The sequence below is a fragment of the Platalea leucorodia genome (genome assembly GCF_965183815.1).
Source record: "Platalea leucorodia genome assembly, chromosome: 4".
Lineage (NCBI taxonomy): Eukaryota > Metazoa > Chordata > Aves > Pelecaniformes > Threskiornithidae > Platalea > Platalea leucorodia.
The window spans coordinates 95,937,885-95,959,378 of NC_138826.1; the positions used below are offsets into that span (position 1 = coordinate 95,937,885).

At 36.3% G+C, this 21,494-nt stretch overlaps 1 protein-coding gene across 8 annotated transcripts in view; it reads right to left on the minus strand.

Moving 5' to 3' along the window:
- Positions 1 to 893: 893 nt before the first annotated feature.
- The window catches only part of NRCAM (neuronal cell adhesion molecule), a gene marked incomplete at its 3' end in the record, with an annotated part of 65,334 nt that continues 44,733 nt past the window's right edge, over positions 894 to 21,494 (minus strand). For 5 of the 8 annotated variants that reach the window (XM_082311121.1, XM_082311120.1, XM_082311123.1 and 2 more), the window contains 3 exons: positions 14,020 to 14,151; positions 11,646 to 11,724; positions 894 to 1,131 (listed from right to left, as the gene is read on the minus strand). In XM_082311121.1, the coding sequence (XP_082167247.1) occupies positions 894 to 1,131; positions 11,646 to 11,724; positions 14,020 to 14,151 (449 nt within the window). Of the gene's footprint in view, positions 1,132 to 1,722; positions 1,757 to 11,645; positions 11,725 to 14,019; positions 14,152 to 18,490; positions 18,644 to 19,736; positions 19,863 to 21,494 lie in introns of those variants that run through there. The other 3 variants (XM_082311116.1, XM_082311117.1, XM_082311122.1) reach the window with 3 other exon arrangements.

A 21,494-nucleotide genomic window follows, 5' to 3' on the forward strand; every position in this document is an offset into this window, starting at 1 on the left:
CGCTAATCACAGTTTACTGCACCAACTGATTTAGTAGTACAGCGCATTATGGAATGCATATTGTATAAAGGCACTGAATGTATTTTGCCCTGTGTTTTCTGGAATATTTTCTCTCATTTTAAAGTTTTTCTTTCAGTGACTGTACAAATTCCAAAATGCATTGCAATGCGTATCTTTTATGCCCTAAAATCAATCTAATGTGTTTTGTTGTAAAAATAGAACACTGTACTGCTGTAATACTTGATAGATTAAAAAGGCTATAAAGTAATAGGAGCAAAGAGCAGATAATAGGGTCTCATTAAGCATCAGCAAATGCAAGTGTCATACTTAAATCATTTAGCAATTATATACTGTACATACTGTTCCTAACTGTCTTGCAAAAAGACATATGATAGCTAGACATTAAGTCACCAATTTCACAACAATGTCCACAAAGACATTGAAGTTCTATATAATACTACTATAACACTCTGACAATGAAAATGGAATTCATACCCAGGGATTCAGCTGAGGACTGCATAACAAATTGTCAAACCATGTTTTTATAGTGTACACGAGATTATCTGTGAATTGTGTAGCATTTTTTTTCCATGCATTATACTGTATTTTCAACAGGAAACAAAATTATAAGTCGATGTTATTGTTTGTGTCAGTTCCTTCTAAAAAAAGTAAAAATACCCAAGTGTTGAACAAAATTTGAATTTCGTATTTTGAGTCATACTAACATACCACTTAATGTGTCATTATGCTGTGTAATTGTATTGACCTGCATATTCTCATAGCACAAACACCTTGTAGTGAGGAGCTCCGTTACCTGCATGTTCATAGTATGAGGAGGAGGATGTACAAGTGCTTTAAACAAACTGAAGATACAAGGGGATCAAGTTCCGTGGTTACACAAATGAATTCATGGCATTTACAGGAGAAGGAGCCTCAGAGCTTTCATTTCCTTCGGCAGGTTCTTTCTCTTTTTTACCACTATATTGTCCAATAAAGGAGCCATCCTCATTGAACTGACCATTTACACCTTCTCCATAGTCAACTAAACTATCATCACTGTCTTCTTTTTTCACAGTTCTGTCTGAAGGTGTCCGGCTTCCTTTTTTTAGAGGTTTATGATCCTCTGCATCACTGGAGACACAAACAAACAAACAAAAGGAATTAACTGGTGTATTATACATTAAGACAAAACCAACCATGCATGCAGAGTTTGTAAAAAGCATGTGTGCAGCCCTATATTCTTTTAGTAAACCCACATCACATTGTAGAGACAGATCAATATGATGCAGTTGACATGAACACATGGTGTAGGAATGGTTTAAACAGAGAATGTCTTCAGTGGAGGGAGGGGGTTTTGCGGTGGTGTTTTTTTTTCCCCATCGTGCATGACTTTTCAATGATAAGACTTGTGCCCTTGGCTTGGAAGCAATTTAGATGCTACTTCAAGCATTAAAAAGTAGGTTGTAAAGTTATAAAAAAAAAAAAAAAATTTGTTCTCCAAAGTAACAAGCTTATGATGTGCTGTGAAGTTAGTCTGTTAAACTTCTTAATTTCTTTGACTCCTTGAACATGAATGAAGAATGAATTTGGTTAAATGAAATATACTGATTTTCTTTACTAGTATAAAGAAAATAGAAGTGCTGCATTTCAAATAATTTGTTACATAATGCAGGCCAGACTTGCAATTTTCAACCTTACCTTTCAAGAGACCTACATATTCCATTAAAAGGATGCAGAAGAAACAAATGAAAATAGCCTAAGAAGAAAAGCAAAGTCCATATCCGGAGAGTGATCAGTATTTTATCAGTAATATTTTGCTCTTAAAATTGCTATAACATTTACTGTATACAGGTAAAGCAACAATTTAGCTGACAGTAGCTACAGTTGAGCAGTTAAGAGCTTGCTTAGTTTTTTTTCATTACTTATCAGCTCAGCCTCCTTATCCTAACCCATAACTGATAACATGTTCTGACAATGATGATGGTGGTTTGGAGGACAACAGAAAAAGGGAAGGGAAGAAAGGCAGGGAGGAGAAAGCCCTGTAGCAAAGCACTGTGGTCCTTCCCTTGTCAGTGGAAAAGCTGCAGCACCATCAGCATCCCCAAATAAATTTGCAGCTGTGGTAAGCTTCTATTTCATGAAATAGATGTAGTTGGGCTCTTTTCATAATCCTTTACACCACACTTCAGTTTCAAGATGAAGATTTCAGCAGCAGCTCTAAAGCATTTCCAATTAAAAAACACTATTGCCAGCTGCACTTTTGGGTGCAATTATTTACCTTGTCTTAAACAGAACATGTGATTTTATTTGCATATAGGGTACAAAAGAGTAAGTGATTTTTGATTTTTTTTATTTAAAGACTCCCAGCTTATGAAAAATATAAGGAAACATGTATAGAATATCAAGGAAATAAAAGTATATTTACAATATCCACAATATTAGGCTGAATATATATTCAGCAAATTATTGTAATTGTGTAATTCCTAAAAACAAATACCTTAGTTCTTCCAATAATTATATTTTCTATTTTTTTTCTAATGAATATCGTTAAACACCCAGAGAAACCACATATATATAGCACATACAAGGTCACACAGATTATATTGTTAGCTAACAAATGCCCTGTGGAGAAACATTTCACTGTTGCTAGAAAACTGTTACACCAATTTCCCATCAAGCTGCTTCTCCTCATCTCATCACCTTTTTTGGAAGACTCCAAGGTATCACGTTCTACAAGAAGTACACCTCTAATATGCATATACTTAACAGAAAAAGCATACTAGAGATTTTCTTCTTCTATGCATACACAAGAAAGAAGTGGCAGGAATATCTATCGTACTAACATGTAAGAAAACCTTACTGTTTAAAATACACAAAGGCAAAAACTCAGAACTTGACTGTATCAATCTTGACTTTGTTTTTAGTTATTGCGGTGTACATGGCATGAGGGTAAATATCATATCATTGATCTTCTGTGCTCACTGATACTGCAAACACATGGGCTAGTAACATTTAAAAGAATGCTACTCCAAAATTTCAAGCATCCAGCAGCAAAGTGCAAATATTTGTAACACTGCAAACACAAGCAGATTACAGAGATGTTACTGAAGAGAGTTCATTCTGGAAGGACCCTGTATTTAAAAGGTTGAAGATAGAATTGAGTATTTAAAAAATCGCATGCAATGCAGTTTCTCCATTGCCCTCGTCAGAGGGCATTAGAGTCATTCAACAGGTTATACAAACCAATTGAAGACCAGACCCTCACTTTGAAGCAGTACCAGGTCCTGCTCCCACAGAAGAATGACCTGCAGTGGTTAATGCTTTCTGGGTAACAGCATTTAGTAAATAACATTGCACATATGGTTTGCTGTTTAATTTTAGATGAGTAGCTTCATAATTGCTTACACCGTAATATGTAGGAATGAAAAGAAATTAAAATTGCATTTGTACCATATTCCAGCTGGTCAAGAAACCGTGCAAATATTCCAAAGTGTGACCCTACCCAGTGTAACTCACTAGGCTGAAACATACACGAAATAAATAATACACTGTCATGGCATTAAAAATATCCACATTTTTGTGTTTAATCCAATATGAAGCTCGATTTTCATTTATAACTTAGATAAATCTGGGTACAGGAACTTCTGCTCTTAGGGTTTTTGTGTTTGCATTTTTGAAAACAAAGTTTATTTATAAGCCAAACAATGAAGAAATACTTACACAGTTGGTTGCATTGTGTCTGTGATTTTTCTATATTTTAGTAAGGATGCAGATTCTACTGTCTGTATAATTAAAAACAAACAAACAAAACTGCAGATTTACCCAGGAGTGTACCTGCACAGAGGTGGGCACTGGTGTAAAAGCACAGTTATGGCAGATGGAAAATCAAATCTGAATCTGGGGTTTCCCTCCCTTTTTGCACTATACAAGTCCAGAAAGAAGTTCTGCCAAGATTCTGGCAGTGGAAAAAGATGTGGGATTATCCAGGGTGCTTTCCACTCCTTGTTCAGGAAAAGGAAATCTATATCATGGTACCATTTATTTTTCATCAAACTGGATTATGACTCTTGTATTAGATGAATACAATGTTTTGGGTGGAAGGAAAGGAAACTGAGGAATAAAAAAAGCAAAACAACAAGCAGGAGAGAGAGAAATAAAGTGAAGACATCAATGTTTTGGACAGCACATTTGTAACCCTGGGGGTGCAAAACAGAGAAGGGACCCTGGTGCTCTGGGGAAATGAATGTATTTTCTGTTTGCCACCAAGAGGCAAACTGCAAAAGCCGCTGAATTGCATTATGAATATGGATGCCCAAAGAGCTATAGAACACCAGGCTGTAGAATATATAATACTATATTGAAAAAACATGTTAAAGCCATAAATTTTTATACAGTATCAGCAAGATTTGCTAATCTTGCTTACAATTGTTCATAAAACTATTCCAAAATGCAACCAAGATAGATCATAATTTATTTTAGTTCTTGTTTGTGATTTTGCTTGCTGTCTTTTATACTACCTATTGTGAAGGACATGGGGGTACTGGTGGATGAAAAGCTGGACATGAGCCAGCAATGTGCGCTCACAGCCCAGAAAGCCAACCGTATCCTGCGCTGCATCAAAAACAGCGTGGCCAGCAGGTCGAGGGAGGCGATTCTGCCCCTCTACTCTGCTCTAGTGAGACCCCACCTGCAGTACTGCGTCCAGCTCTGGGGTCCTCAGTACAAGAAGGATGTAGACCTGTTGGAGAGGGTCCAGAGAAGGGCCACAAAAATGATCAGAGGGATGGAACACCTCTGCTATGAGGAAAGGTTGAGAGAGCTGGGGCTGTTCAGCCTGGAGAAGAGAAGGCTGTGGGGTGACCTTACTGCAGCCGTCCAGTACTTAAAGGGGGCCTACAAGAAAGATGGGGACAGACTTTTTAGCAGGGCCAGTAGCGATAAGACAAGGGGTAATGGTTTTAAACTAAAAGAGGGTAGATTCAGACTGGATATAAGGAAGAAATTTTTTACAGTGAGGGTAGTGAAACACTGGAACAGGTTGCCCAGAGAGGTGGTAGATGCCCCATCCTTGGAAACTTTCAAGGCCAGGCTGGATGGGGCTCTGAGCAACCTGATCTAGTTGAAGATGTCTCTGCCAACTGCAGTGGGGATGGACTAGATGACCTTTAAAGGTTCCTTCCATCCCAAAGCATTCTACGATTCTATGGTTCTATGGCAATATCTTGAAATGAAAAATGAAGCACAAATTGGGTTGACTAAAATTACAGTGGAAAAGTGAAGAAGTTTTGGAAATGTGTGATGTAAGACAGTAAGTGCTGGGAGGGAACAAAACAAGAGGTGAGAATGGGTATGAATTTTATATTTACATCAGAAAGCCATGAAAGTTAAGTCTACAGATACTTTTACTATTTGTTGCCTTACAAATAAATTCCATATTACTAGTTTTTTAGGGGTGAAAGTTGCTCAGTGAATACTGATATGTACCAGTCATTTTGATAAATACGGATATGTACCACACACATTTCTTGTCCTTTTAGTGGAACGGTGTTTAATATTAAAGCGTACTCTAAAAGCATGATTTAAATATTTTTCATAAACAATTGCTAACAGATGAATACATGTTTCTTTTTCTTCTTAGTTTAATGAAACACATAGCAAACTCGCAGCTAATGATTAAGAGATATGAAGCACGGAGGTGACAATAACATGTGTAAGTCCAATGTACAAACTTATTTTTTTCAGAAAAGTACTTCCATTTCACAAGCTCATCAGTTATTGAAAGAAATATGTACCTTGAAATCTCCTTTCTTCTTTCAACTTTTCAATTTTTCTTCCTTAGATATGGGTACATGCAGCAACCAGTCAGAATGGGGAAGATATTTACGATGTCTCTGCAGTCCAGCAAGCAACTAGTTCCCACTAAACTTTGCCACATTCATGGACATGCAAAAAGACTCAATATATGGTTAGCAATATACTACTTTTCCTTATAACACAACTGTCAGATGAAAGGCAACATAAAACAAACAAAATGGGTAAAGCATTCTGGGCTGTTGGACACAGAAAGAGGATGCAGAAGATGAAAACTGTTGGCAATAAATTCCTTCTTCTGTGCCCTCAGGTCAACAGCCCAGAAATGCTTAAGTATAAGCAGTCACGTAAAGCCACAGAAGTACCTTACGCTATGGCTTCCCTGCACGCTCCAGGAGAACCTCTGCCCCAATACCTAACAGGTTTCTGCTCACGCTCCTAAATTGATAGGACTGTGCGGATGAAAAATGCTTTCCCTAGATACTTATGCACCTGTACCAATCCAGACTTCAAAACATTTTACCGTTTCTAATCTAGCTAAGACATAAGCACATCTCTGTTAGTTTTCTGAGTAGTTTTTCTTTAGCATCTCTGTAATACTCAATCTTCAATCCTGGCAGAAGCTGGAAAAACTGGGAGATTAAGCTCTGGCTTTAAATGGCAATGGGTTGAAAAAATTGTTGTTAGTCAAAGAACCTGACTCACTCCTTATGAAAATTTTAAAGAAAAATCTGCTTGAGAGAAATTCAACCAACTTTCCACCTTTGCTATTTCTGGTGAAAAATTATACAAAGAGAAATCAAAGCACTCATTTAAAAAGAAGTGACACTGATGTTGAAGAATTAAAATAAGAACTGTCAAAGAAAGCACGTGTGTGTAAATGAGGACACAATAAGACCACTGCCAAATCCAATCGGACTATCCAAAGCCAAGAATTCTTCAGGCAGTTCATTGACATTGTCTCTTGCGCTAGAAGGGACGAAGCTTAGAATTACGGTGCTGAGGCTCAAAACATTGCTAGGTCCCTCTGGAAACAGACCTAAGCTGCAATAAAACTTGAATAACTACAAGAGAAAAAAAATACTGTTGTAGTTACAAACTATATTCTCATTGTTAATCAACCCAGAACAAGAAGGAAGAGTAATACATTATCTAACAATCTCAGAACTCTCCACCAACCATTTCCAGAAAGTCTCTCATAGCATATCCAAGAACTTCTAGGAAAAATATTGTGTGTGTCAAAATGTTGAAGAAAAGAGGCAAAATAATTCAACAAAATGTGCAAACATCCTGCGTTACCACACTAACGGTCCTACTACTGTAGTTGCCTTGTCCTGTTTGATCTTCCTGAGAACATTTTGCAGACTGCAATGAGATGCTAGATTTTCATACTTCCCATGAAGTTAACAAAGAAATACATGCTTGCAGTCTCTCCCTGCCCATGAATCCACAGGTGTGTAGATGCCATAACTTCTTAATTTCTCTTCATTTAGGGCCCAGGATGGAAATTTAGGCTGATTTATATACTTACACTGACCTGAACAGGAGCTCTGGATAGTCTTTAATTTTAATTTAAATAAACATACATTTGTGGTATTTCTCGTATTTCTTGCAGTTTCTTAGTGTAAGTATTGACTGTCCACAATTTACTATCTCAGTCCTCTACAACTCAGGAAACCACTAGGACTGTCATGCAGTTTGCTACAGAGGCACTGTTTTCCCTTAAAAGTGCAGGTATGCCTCCAGTCACAGGAACACAGTGTACCCAGTCATTCTGTGGTTCCTGAAACACCTGCGGTTCCTAAGCCATTATTTCCTTCATTAGACTAATATGGCAGGAAAATCTGATGTTGGTTGGTTCTGCGGAAGGTATGCTCTTTGATAAAATTGAAGAGTGCAAAACTTCAAAAAAGTCCAAGCCATCCCAAGAATACTGAGAAGCCTAGAAATTGAAGGTGACAAAAACCTCCCCTAAAATTGAGAGCTATGACTTCTCTAGAATATCTTAATTAGTCATTAAGATTTAAGTAATTTAATAATTTAAATCTTATTTTGAAACAACTAATTTTCTAAGCATTGGGCTTACTTGACCAGAAATATTGAAATTTATTCAGTATAAATTTCCAAGTCTTTCACTCTTCCCAGATCCTGAGAAAGGAGGAAGCAAGTCTATGTTCTTAGAAAGTTCCTCTTGATGGTCTGCTGTCTCTCTGAAAATGAGATGTCCTTTCGTACTTAGCATGAAATGATTGTGAGACCTTATACTTGCCCTTGCCTCCTTTAAACTTCGGAGGAGAACGAAAGGAGCCGAGATACTTGTGAGGACAAGAAAATGAAGAGCTTCCAACAGAGCTCTTTTTTTTCAGCTGACGTAAGGAGTGTTTGTGTTCTGAGAAATCCTTCATGATCTGGACCAAAGATTCACCAAATAGCTTGCCGCCTGTATATGGTAAAGACAGCAGCTTACATTTTAGATCCAGTGATGAGGTCCAAGGACGTAGCCATATAGCTCTCCAGGCGACAGTGAGGCATGCCATATTTTTAACAGTGAGTCTAAGAGAATCCTCAGCTGCATCATGGATAAAATTAGCTGCAATTTTACATAGCCTGCGTTTCCTCTGCATGGCACCAGATGGGACCCATTTCTTTTTGAATCTGTCTCGTTCTTCCTCCAACCATAGTAGCAATGCTCTAGAAGCGTAAGTGCAGTAGATAGATACTGCGAGCTGGGCTGCAGCTAGCTTGAAAGATCTTTTAATAGCTTCTTCAACCTTTCTATCAGTAGGATCTTTAGGGAGAGCATCCATATTACCAGACACTGACAGTACAGAATCACCAGTAACCAGTGCTCTGTCTACCTGAGGCAAGGTCCCCCACAAAGCAGCTTTATCCACTGGAAGAGGATAGAGCTTACGTAGGACTGCCGGGGCTTCATGCTTTGCCTCAGGATTACCCCAAATCCTACAGACAAGATCTTCCACTGCCGAATGGATAGGAAGTGCATTATCTACCTTGCCTTCTTCAGAGGGGACAAGCAGTTCTTCTGAAGCACATTGAGATTTGGAAGATTTTAGCATTAACACTCTTTTTATGTGCTTGAACAAATAATTCTGATTCTCCATGTCAAACTTACGCAGAGGATCTGGTCCTTCTTGGTGTTCTCTAGGGGACTCAGATGATATCTCCCCATCTTCAGCAGATGACTCAACCTCCAAGGCCTTGCCAGCCTCAGATTTCTCCTTCCCAGAAGCTGTTTCGTCTTTCAAACTGTCCATATGGTCAGACTCAAAAGTCTGGGAACTGCTCCCAGTTGCTTCTAGAGGAACTACTGGAACTTCTGTAATTGGTACCCTGGGATGCTTTACTGAATGGGACCTAGCCTGTGCCACAGAAGTTATACTTTGTCTGGCTGCTGTCAAAGCATCCTTTAAGACAGTAGCTAGCTCAGGCAAAATTACAGATTTCATTAATGAATTCTCTTCAGATTCAGAGAAGGGAGTAGTAGTAGAAGGTCTTACCTTCCTGTGGTAGGAGCTCTGAGTGTCTTCTGAATCTGAGCTGTGGTCTGGGGTCTGGCTGAACCAGTGCTGGAGAGAAGAATGCTGCCTTGCCAGTGAGCCACGAATTGGATTGCAGCTGAGGGGTTGCTGGAAAGGGGATGGCTGTCCTGCCTGAGAATCTGAGCCCTCCTCCGACCCCATTATCTGTTGCTCAGAAGCATGATGTCTAGAGCCATGCCTGTACTTCCATTCGTCTGACCTCTTTTCCTCTCGGCAGAGGGAAGCAGAGCCAGAACTAACCCTTGTAAGCTCTGAAGACTGCCTAGCCCTCCTCCTGGTGTAGGAGGTCTCTGATCTGGTGCTGGAGTATTGATCCCCTGACCTTCTGAAGAAGCTGGATCTGTCAGATCTCACACACTTTGCTTTGGTAAAGACAGGGTCTGCTTCAGGAGAATTGGCACAGCTACCTTTTCTTTTCTTTTCCTTGTCCAGTTTCTTTCCTGTCCAAGCAGACATGGACCTGAAGTGATGAAAAAAGTTCAAAATACTCGAATTCCTAGATCTTTCAAAAATAACTTTTTTTTTCAAGGGAAACCCTATACCCTTTTTCCTCAAAGAAGCACTGCATCATGACCAGTGTCATGTGAGGCAGACAAACTGGGAACTGAGTGACTGCAGTGATGCTGGGCTGCAGAGAGGGTGCCAAGACATCTTCTGTAATCTGACTGGTTGCTGCTGCTGCCCTGTCTCTAAGGAAAAAAGAGGAAAGCCCAATACAGACTAATTACACAAAAATACATTTTAGAAAGGAGTTTTTGCATGGTAAATAGGATGAACTCTTTCATGTGAACAAGTCTGAAAGCTTGGCATGCATCTGTCCATATTCACCAGACATGAGGTGGATAAATGCATTATAAAATAATTTAATAAAGCACTAGATGATTCTATAGATTAACTCAAGCCATTTAAATATGGAGACATAAATTCAAATCTTGCTACAGGTCACACATGAAAGCAGACTTGAATAGTCTTATTCTAGGCCTGAGAAAACATGTATTGAGGTTATATCATTTGTACAATTCTGTACAAAGGTCAGTTTCTGCTGTGGAAAGTTCCAAGTATCGAAAAACAGAGGAGCAATAAAGCAGAATGCAAGCTGGACTGCCTAGGAAAACTTATACAGTACTTATTTACATCTGCTTCCAAGCATTGCTTCACTCTTCCCTTTTTATCAGCTGAATTTAATTAATCCATATGCACTTAATGCTGTAATAAAATACTATTTATTCTGAACTCATTAACCTAAGAACAAGAGTATTGTATTTTTTTAAAATCAAGGAAGAATAAACAGAAACTGCTCTTTGGCATTCAGAACTAAATCTATTCCAGTCAGATCAAGATGCACATTTCCCTTATATGAAGAAGGTATGGCAACAGAGTATATCCTTCTTGAAAAAAAATGATTTTTCTATGTACATTTGTAAATGTCACATCTTCAAAATAATAAAGGACTTTTACAATGCTTTTGACACAGGAATGCACTATAAAATCTATTATAGCACCCACATAAAATATAATGGTATTGACATATTTAGGAAATAACATTATTTCCTGTACTAATCAAAAGACAACAGATAAAATACTGCTTATTTAATAAGCTATACTCATAATCGTTATATGAATAGACTTGCCACAGCATGCTTTTTGTGATGCTGGGAGATTCAGCTAGACTACATTTACAATAAAGGAAGAGAGTCAGGAATAACAGCTGTGTTGCATGCTTTGAAGCTGCTTGCTATGTATCTTGTACTGAAATACATGAAAGGGAGATTTGTTTTTTCTTGTAGGACATTCCTTCACCTCTGTGTATAAAATCACCTCCTTGTTACTGGATTAGGTGTTAGTACTGGCAGCCATTTTATATGCATTTGTTTTCCAGTCAATGTAACACAAGATTGTCTTTATTAGGCTTCAATTAGAAATGTATTTTCAAAAATTGTAATGCTAAATGTGCCCTAACTGAAAGGACACTGCACCTGGTATTTTAACTATCTGAAAGATGGGTTTGTAAATAAAGATTTCTCACTTTGAGACAATTGTGTTTGAATCTGGATTTCACCTTGCATTAGTGAATGGCTTATTCTAAGCTTGGATGTTTAATTTTTTTTTTCTAATGGTGTGGTTGAAATGCTATCTATAATACTATACAACCTGGATACACAATCTTTGTCAACATGGAAAAAAAAAGTTAGTTTTGAATTAATAAGTGTGATATTATATACAGTACATGTGTGATATGACCAGTGAACATGACAAACCACATCAGTTGCTCACCTGTATTCACCAAATGTTCCATCATCCTCCTTCATAGGTTGTATTTCTGGATCAGCATGTGCATCCTCCTTTTCCTTCACTAAAATATTTGAAATAGTAATTTTTATAATGAAACTGCAAGATGAGAAACCTTAAGACCTTAATTTCTCAAACTGATCACATTTGGCAGGAATGTGGTTTGAACAAAAATAGTTTTTTGAACTGGGGCCTTAGGCTGTTACATTTTTTCTTTTGAAGGAAAGGATCTTTTAATTAGTTATAGAATTTTGTTTTCATTCAAGTGCAAAATACTGTATGTCATTCTGCATTAGTAAAACTTTTTCTTCTTTTCATTTCTAGCACTAAAGAGAAAGTTTTGTTAAAAATCCTATTGAAATACTTTATTTACTTATGTTATTAATAGAGCTATTGTTTATTGAAATCTGAATAATTTAGTTTTACTTATCCATGCTCTGTATTTCCTCTTGATATTCCTCTCATGCTGATTGATAAAACTGAATCAGATTCACCTGTGTTCACTGTCAGTTTGTACACTTTCTGCTTTCATTTCATGCACTAAGACTCCAGGGAATTTTAAATAGCATTTTAAGAATTACTAATATTGGAAAAAATAGGCATCGTCTGTTAATTACTTCTTTTCTATAACATGATCAAAAGCAAAGCAAAACCACCTACACTGGAACCTAAATTTAACTCAATTGTATTTCTTGCACATCCTTGTTATAGGTTTAGTCATCGTTCACTGGTGGGAATAAACCCACGCATGTAACTTGTCCCTATAAAAAAACTATGTAGCACCGTGTCCTTTGACACAGGAACCTGCTAGTACCTGAGAAGACAGGTGTTTATAGAAGACATATATTCCTATAAGTCAAGACTGTTGACAGAATAAAGTAATATACTGACTTCTAGAATTATTTTTATGGTTCTTCCCTTTCCTTTCTGTTTTTCTGACTGCTACTCAAATCTTTCACTTGTTTAGCAGATTCAGTTATATAATCCAATATACAATCTCTTATCTTTTACTCTGGTAATTTCCACACTAATTTGTACATCATTAGTTTATATGCTGTTATTTAAGATGATATGAATCATTCCTGACAGTATTTTCTAAGTTTATAGTTACAATAATGCATAACACCTTGAAATGTATCTGGCTGCTGTAATTTCATACTAAAAGAATTTATTACTTTTTTCCAGACCATCGGCAATCTCAAGATGACATGCTAAAATTACGACAAAAAAGAGTTAATAACTTTGTGCTTTGCATTTGTCACTATCTGTGGAACAGTACATTTGCAATGACACAAGAAATACAATTAGCTCTAGAGTCACTGCTATAAACAAGAGTACATACTGAATCTGGAAATCTTATATACAGTCAAGGTCTACATTTATATATGTGTGTGTATATGCATATGTATGTGTGCATAAAAGATTTAATACCTTACATCTTGTAATTCTGCAGACGCAGAGAAAAGAAGGGCATAGCAGGGATCTCTGCAAAGTAATGACAACCTTAGCATCCAACGGCCTCCTGCGCTTTTACTTAAACTGTGTTTTACCCTCTTCTAGATGGTGGCTCACTCCAAGTCCTCCCTAGTCTTTTCAGTTGCATCACTTTACTTGTTTCATCCTCCTAATTTTCCTTCTCTTTTCTCAATTCTCTCCACTAAGAGTCGCTTTTCTATATCCTCTGTAATTTCATTTTCTCTTTAAAAAATCAAAATATTAGGAAAAACCCAAGATGATGTCTTCAGCCTGTCATTCAACTCATATATAACACTGCGTTCCTTAATCATCTGTCTTTTCTCCATGGGCATAGGCAGTTGGGACAGAAGCTTTTCTTACTTAATTTTTGCTGTCACTACAAATCTTTGCTCTCTCTATAAAACAACTAAACCATTAGATTGAGCAGAGTAGGATTCTTGTACTTAATAAGGTGATTTTATCTTCTTATAAAAATAATCTGCTCTGCTAAGTTTAGCTATAAATGATTTGCCTATGAAGAGGAAAAGTTTTAAGTGTTCACTGACACTAGTTTTCAGAAGTGCACTGGTCAAAAGAAGCAGAAGAAATTAAAACAGAGTATGGACCACATACCTCAAACAAAGCCCAAACCTCTCTAGAGAGGTAATGTAGTAATATGACCCTCCAGGAATGAAGGAGATGATACTTTTCTTATGCTTAAATGGATTGAGGTTTTCTACCAACAGGCAGATTGCTCCTGACAAGCCTACCAAATGATGACTGATTTACCATATACTCAATGTAAATGTAAACCAGAAGCAAATGTAATTTCTCCAGTAAACCGGAGATTTGTCTTAATGGATTACCAGTAGATGATTTTTACTCTCATTGTTAGATATCGTACCTGGATATTTGCCACCCTTATTCCTCCTTATGAAGCAAACAATCAGTAAAATCAAGATCAGAAGAGCAACAGCACACATAAGACCAATGAACCATCCTTGAGTAGCGATGTCTACCTGCCGACTTGCCATTGCTAGAGAATAAAAGAAGAAAAATGAGATGTTTTGCTGCATTGAAATTCTGTGCTAATTCAAATAAATAATAGCCAGTATACATTGTTCATTAATTAAGGAATAACATTCACTGTGAAAATTAGTATTAAAAAAATAGTGATACTGTATTTTGTGAATATTTTCATTATTTAAAATCTTCCCAAATACACGTGCATAGAACTTACTTTTGAGTATATAAGAATTCTGACAATATTTAAGCTTAGCAACTCCTTTGCAAAACCTGTCCACACACTACATTGCTTTCCACAAACCTCAAAACTATTCTCAACCATTTTACATTAATTAAACTACTGAAATGAAATTGCAAATTATAATTCACACAAACAGGTTGACTGCATTCTCAAAATGAATAAAAAGCCAATACTCATTAGCTAAGGCACTCCCATTAGTCTGAAATGGGGAAACAGATGGGTCATTCAAGACCCTAACATTCAATTTCAACTAAAAATCAACAATGAAGCATCCTTTAAAGCCTTATTAAGCATCATGTTTTCTTCCTCTCCTCAAACACGTACCTCATCCTACAATTTATCATGATTGCCATGATTTAGCATTAGTGAGGACTTAACACAATGCAATTGGGAAGCCTTTCCTTGGCACTGTTTCTCTCCAAATGCTGACTCTAGCTGGAATATAATGTAAATGATAAGCAAACTACACAGGAAACACTACAGTCACTAATAAGGACAGGAATTATTTGTGCTGTCTGGGGGCTGTATCCCTCCTACTGGTCTCCAACACAGTAGGAGGATTTTCCTGGTGAAGCTTATTTTCTATTCCCCTGTTTGGGAACACACTACAGGCAACTGGCCTTAGGATTTGCTATTGGGAGAAAGTGGGAAGGGTGAGAGGAGTTAGGGGTGCGTGCTATGGAGAGAAGACGACATCCATCCAAACCTATCTTGTTCATTCTTCACCTTCTCCTCCAGCCTCGAAACCCAAGAGTTTGAAACTCTATGAAGAGTTGCCCAATAGAGCCTCTCTGTTTGGGAAACAAAGATCACCTTCCCACATGAACAGGGAAAGTCACATGCAAAACACTTCCTATGCATAACTCATATGGCATTTTGGTTCAGGATTTGTTAGTTTTTCTGGCTTCATGAGATAAGGTATCAGATTATTCACAGCCAGTACATTACCAGGATTTTAGTAAGGATCAATAGTACTTCAGATCTCAGCTTAACAGACACTCTGCACTAGGACCAGATTATATTTGAGACCTTCAGTCAGTCTCTTTGTTCAGATGCTGTGAGTATATCAGCTTTCACGGCAAAACACGTTTCATCCATATCTGCTAGGGAAGGTCCATAGACTTGCTTCCACTGAAGTGGAAGACAAAATGCATGAGTAGCTTTACACAAAGAAATGTGCAAGTCCCAGAGCCCCATAAAGATTTCCACCTCTCCTTAGAGAAGATACACTTTTAAGGGAAGGCTCATAAAAAACATATTAGAAAGAACCTGTTTTCAATGGAGCATTGCCTGTTTTCTAGCCACAATTCCAGGGGATAGAGCATAAACTCTTCCGCTTACAAAACATGTTGGATGACAACTGGAAACAGTCCTGTGCTGGTGCTGCCCCTTGAACAATATCTGAGCCTTGCTTGGCAGACAGCTAGCTGACAAGAGACTGCACTGGGCTGGCAAGCACACTAACAATAAAAGGTAACAATATTCAATTATAGGCCAGAATTCAAGCCCATGTCTCAGTGTTATCCATTAGTTAAGACAGAGGCTGACACAGCTAGCTTGGAAACATCAGCTCTCAATGGTCCCAGATTCCTGAGGGTTTTCCATGGACTTTATGAAAACTCAAAGTACCTCTGATATCTGCAGGCAGTATCTATCCTCCATTCTATACAGAAGACCAATGTGTATTCCACTTTAGCGGTACTGGGCTAAAATTAACTCTTCATTTTGCTGCCTCTTTTTGGTCTTACCTTTTGGGCAAAGTTATGACTTGATTTTGATTTAAATAGATCAATGAATTAATGTGGCTGGTTATTGTGGAGTTACGATTAGGAGATTTCCCAGCCTTTGTTTAAGAATATGCTTTCTGATATTTTAGAAACTGACTCTTTCCTATATGCACAATAATTTAAACTATTTTTGCATAAAAATGTCTACACGTTATATAAATATATAGCTTATATACATATATATTTGTACTTTATATACTATATATAAATATGTAAATCTATAAATATAAGTGGCAGTCTTAAAAAAACAAAACACAAAGACAATCCTCCTCTGAATTATAAATCAAATTAAAATAAAATTTTGTTTCCACATTAAGGTTAAAATTATTTTGAGTTTTGCACATATACATTCATAATAAGGCATTAAAGGCTGTGTAATACATACTGTGACAAAATGCAAAAGCACATTTAACATTCAAATGTAGTAAGAAATAGCATCAAGCAAAACAACTCATGCATAAAAATATGCAAGATAGATGGGAAAGAGTAAAGATGAAAACTTACTTATGCAGCTTCCTGTATTCTTTAACTTATTGCATATCCAGTAGGAAAGGGTTTCTAGATCTCAGTGCAACTTTAAAAATGGCACAACATTTCCTGCTTATGCTAAGCAAATTATCTGCTTCAGGCAGAAAGACATTTACTTTTGGTGAACTGCTAATGCAGGAGTCAATGCAATACACTGTACTGGTATGCCCCAAAAGATAAACCCGCACACTATGAAGATACTCTACAGGAATGCTTGCCAAAGAAAAAAATGTGGCAAAAGCCTCATATACCAAATATTACAGTTTCATTCCTAATTAAGGACATATTCCATAATCCAATTTTTTCCTCTTTGTCCGCTTCATTTTTTGCAGTGATTAAAAGTGTTGATCTAGGCTGAATACAGCGTGACGCAACATTTTTCTGTAAGAAATATGCTACATATATAATTTAATGCTGGACACTGAACCTTTCCATTATCAAGAAGCAGAAAAGAGTGTCTTTAAATTCCCTTCCTCCTTAACTACTCAAGGATATGAGCCAAGGTGACTGGTTCATTCATGGGTCTGTACAGGATTCCTTATCTACTGACTCAGTATTTTTTGTGCAGAAAGATGCTTTTGGGAAGGTTTCCATTCAGTTTGTTTTGAATTATACTATAGTCTTGATCCTTGCTTTACTGCTGCTTTAGGCTTTGGATGTGTATTTGCATAAAATTTTACACATTTGCTTTTATACCACTAGCTGTCTCTGGCATAAATAACCTCTGTGTTTAGCCCATACATATTTGCTTGGCACTGTTATTCAGCACCGTGTTTTCAAAGCTTTCCTGCAACACGATAAACTGTGAACAGAAATGGAACAAAACAAAGCAAAAAATTATGATTTTAGAAAGTGCTCACTTTCAAACTACCATATTCATTATTTACTTTGTTGCCTGATAATTATTACATATTGTTCAAGCTTATTTTCATATTTAAACTACTTTCTTAAATCATAACATTCTGGAGTTGGTGAGGCTACTGATAAATAACTATGCACTGACCAAAATGCTTGGAATGAGCAGAAGTGGCTATCAAATACACAACAAATAATAACAGCTGACCAAGAACATGCTGTGATGGCAACGACATATTCAGCGTAACATCAAAAAACTTCCCATAAAGCCCTTTCTCTGAGTTAAAGGAACAAGCATTACTGATTAGCTTATGAAAAAATATGACTGAAATATCTACATAAGGAACTTAAACAGCCTTACTGATTCACAGGATATAGTTGCGACATCTAAATCTATACAAAACCAGTATATGACAGGAAAAGAAACATTTACAAGTAGGAATCTCTTAACACTAGTATAAATAGATTACATGAGACATCAAATTGAATCTGCACTTCTGATTATGCAAACATTTTAGCTCAGACTTTTTGTATTAAAACTGATCACATACAGATTGTTAGCTTTAAAAATATATACTTGGCTCTATTAAAGCACACGTTGTTTAAATATAGCCATCTAATTATATTAATTAGAAATAAATGAAATAGGTCATCTTCAGTGCACAGCGCACAGATGGAAGTGTGAGCAGTGAGTATCTTGCCCCTAATATAAACAACAGAGAAGTAGAGTGAATTGAAAGGATGCAAACATTCATAATCTACATAATAAATATTCTGGCATTAATTTAGGAGTTTATAAAATAATTCAACATTGCTCTAAAAAAAGAACATGCAAAGACGCTAGCTACAACATCTCTTAGCTAGAAGCAGTTCAATGTTTCAGCACTTGGTCTACCACAATTCTGACTACGATACAGAATTGGTACGGTGTGCCTCACCTGGACCTGTCTCAAACACATCCTCTGAACTCCTAAAACCAGACAGGCCCTCGGCACCAACCCGGACTTTATATGCTGTTCCTGGTGTTAAACCCTTTAACACAAAGAAGCTTCGAGAACCATTTACAATTTCTTTTTTCCAATCTTCTTTGCCTACAAAAATTTTAGGAAAACAACATATTGGAATTTTAATTTTCTCTATATTACTGAAAGTTTCTAGACAGAATACTATCAACAGTTACTTGACTAAACTATGGATTGGCTGAAAAAATAACTATTCTCTCAAAAAATAATAAAATCATATAAAATTATGACTCCAAATAATATATTGCATGCAATATATTGAAGAAGACATTGTACATGAATTATGAAACTATTTTAAACATTTGTTCCATTGTACTAGAGAAACACTATTTTCATTTAGTTTTTTAAAAGGCTTATTGAACTTGCAATTATAAAATACATTAAAATAGATTTTAATAATTTAATTACACTTCTGTAGTTTCAGTCAATATTTACTTTAGTTGAGAAGTTCTACTTCAAACTCTGAACCTACCATGTTTCCTGATCATTCTCTTGTATCTTTTTCTAATACAGTCTCAGCTGCTTCTTTGACCAATATCCAGAAAAATGCACTTATATTCCAATTTTCAGATTGGTCATCTTTAGTCATAACTTTAGAAGGATAGAGTATTTGAATAGAAGTATCTTGGTTTTATTAGATAACTGTGTTTTAATTATTATTGGTATTATCAAAGATTAAAACCTGTTTTTATGCCAATAAAAGTACGTAAGTTGGTTGATACCTTATTTTGAGGTTTAATTTAACAAAGAGTATTGTTTTGATTTGCCCTCTTATTTAATTAGTTTTTTTTCCTGAATTAGTCATAATTTGGGAAAACTGTTATATTCTATTTTAATGCAAGTAATCATATTTTTACACATGTAATCACTGCATGATAAACAACTTCACGCAAACTACATTTTTAGAAGTTCATGTTCAGAAGAATTTATAAAATGATACAAAGGAACAAAGGCTGGTATTCTATCTAAGCATCAAATACCTGCTACACATTGATGTTCATTAAAACAAAAATTATTTGATCTTCCTGATCAAAGTAAAAAATAATTCTAGACATTTAAGAGCTATCATTAACACTGGGTCAATTTAGGACCACATTTGCTGTAAAAATCTTTGAAAATATATCTGAACACTTTAGCAAAATTTAATGAAATGACTTCTTACTGCCTGCTACACCATATTCAACATAAAAGTTCGCATGATCTGGTCCCTCATACTCCCAACTGATATTGGCATAGGTCTCAGCGGCAGCTGTTGTAACATTTCTGATCCTTGGATAAAGTGGTTGCACTGAATACACAATAGAAAAACAAAGCAGAAGACGAAATTGTGACTTCATACATTAAAAAAAATATTTTAAGAAGTTACTATGTTAATTTAGACCATATACAGCAAAAGTATAGTACATTTGTCATTGTGTCCATTACTGGAAATTAGTGACTAAAGCAGTGTATTTGGTAATTGAATCCTAGGCAGTTACTACACTATGAAATTAAAAAGTAAAATCTATGTACTCTACTGAGCATGCCCTGTATCACAAAAACTGCCAAATACTTAAAAATACCTAATTGTCAAAATTCCGGAAAACATTATTTCTATTCATCTAGAAGTAAAATGTAGACAGCTGGAAAGTGAGAACATTGTCAGGGTAATGGGAAATGGTAGGAGAGAATGGAGTTACGAAGGTGGTACACACCTCCCTTTATGCCACGTGTCACTGAATGGACTGCAAATGCCTCAACTGCAAGCCCTTATAGGATTTTGTCTCTATTGCATTGATAATGATAAAAAAGGAAGACAATACCCTTATAGAATGTTGGACGGACAGTGTGCATGACTGGGGAGGTTGCAAAAAGGGTTTCTGAATATCCTTCATCATCAGAGATAGTAGGAAAGAAAAAATAAAGAGTAAAAACACTTTGCATCGAAAAGTAACATTTAAATAATACAGTAAAACCTTACCTGTTAAACGAATAACACATGCACACTCTAAGTTCATGCAGGATTCAATTAGTTTTACTTGTTAAAATATGAAACAGCTAAGTGATATACATGTATTTGAAAACAAACTGAAGTATGTGTGTACTGACACCTTTACTTTCACAGAACATTTCTGAAATCAGCTTCATTAATGTTATGGATTCACGGCACCTTTAGACATTGGAACATTAGACATCAGATATTGGAAAGCCAATATCAAAATACTCTGGTGTGAAGGACACAAATCACTGGAATGCAAGAAGCTGTTCATTTTAAGGTACTGTGTCTTACTGTTGACATTCTCGTTAGACAATGGAACTTTTCACAGATACGCATAATGTCCACACCTATGAAAAGAAGTGCTTCTCTCCTCAGCATCCTGCAATTCACCACTTCTTTGCTCATACCTTAATTCTTTGCTCTCCAATTATACTTGTTACAAATGGACATATATTTTGGTATTTTTATTTGCCTAATATTAATGAAAAATAGATTTTAATAACTCTAATACTGTAATAGTGCAGATACAAAGAAGATGCTCCTCAAAGGCATGAAATTAGTTTTCAAAGAAAATGCCTCACTCGGTTTGCCACTGACACTTCTATCCTGCTAAAAATATATTTTCTGTTAGAAACAACATCAAAAATACTTCCCAAAGACCATGAAACATCAGAAGTAAAAACCTAGTCTCGGTAAAGACAAGTGGAAGAATTCCAATGGCTTCACCTACACCAGAAAATAAAATAGCCAAAAGTCTGTTCTCAAGGCAAGAGGTGCTGCACAGATTTTATCTATGTACTTTATTTTCTCGTTAAACCAGGATAGCTTTGTCCATATGGCTGACTGGAAGAAGTTCCAAATTAGATTCAAAGAAAAAATGGCTTACTTCGGCATAGTAAAATAAATAAATCTGTATACAAGCCCCTAACACAGACTAAATAA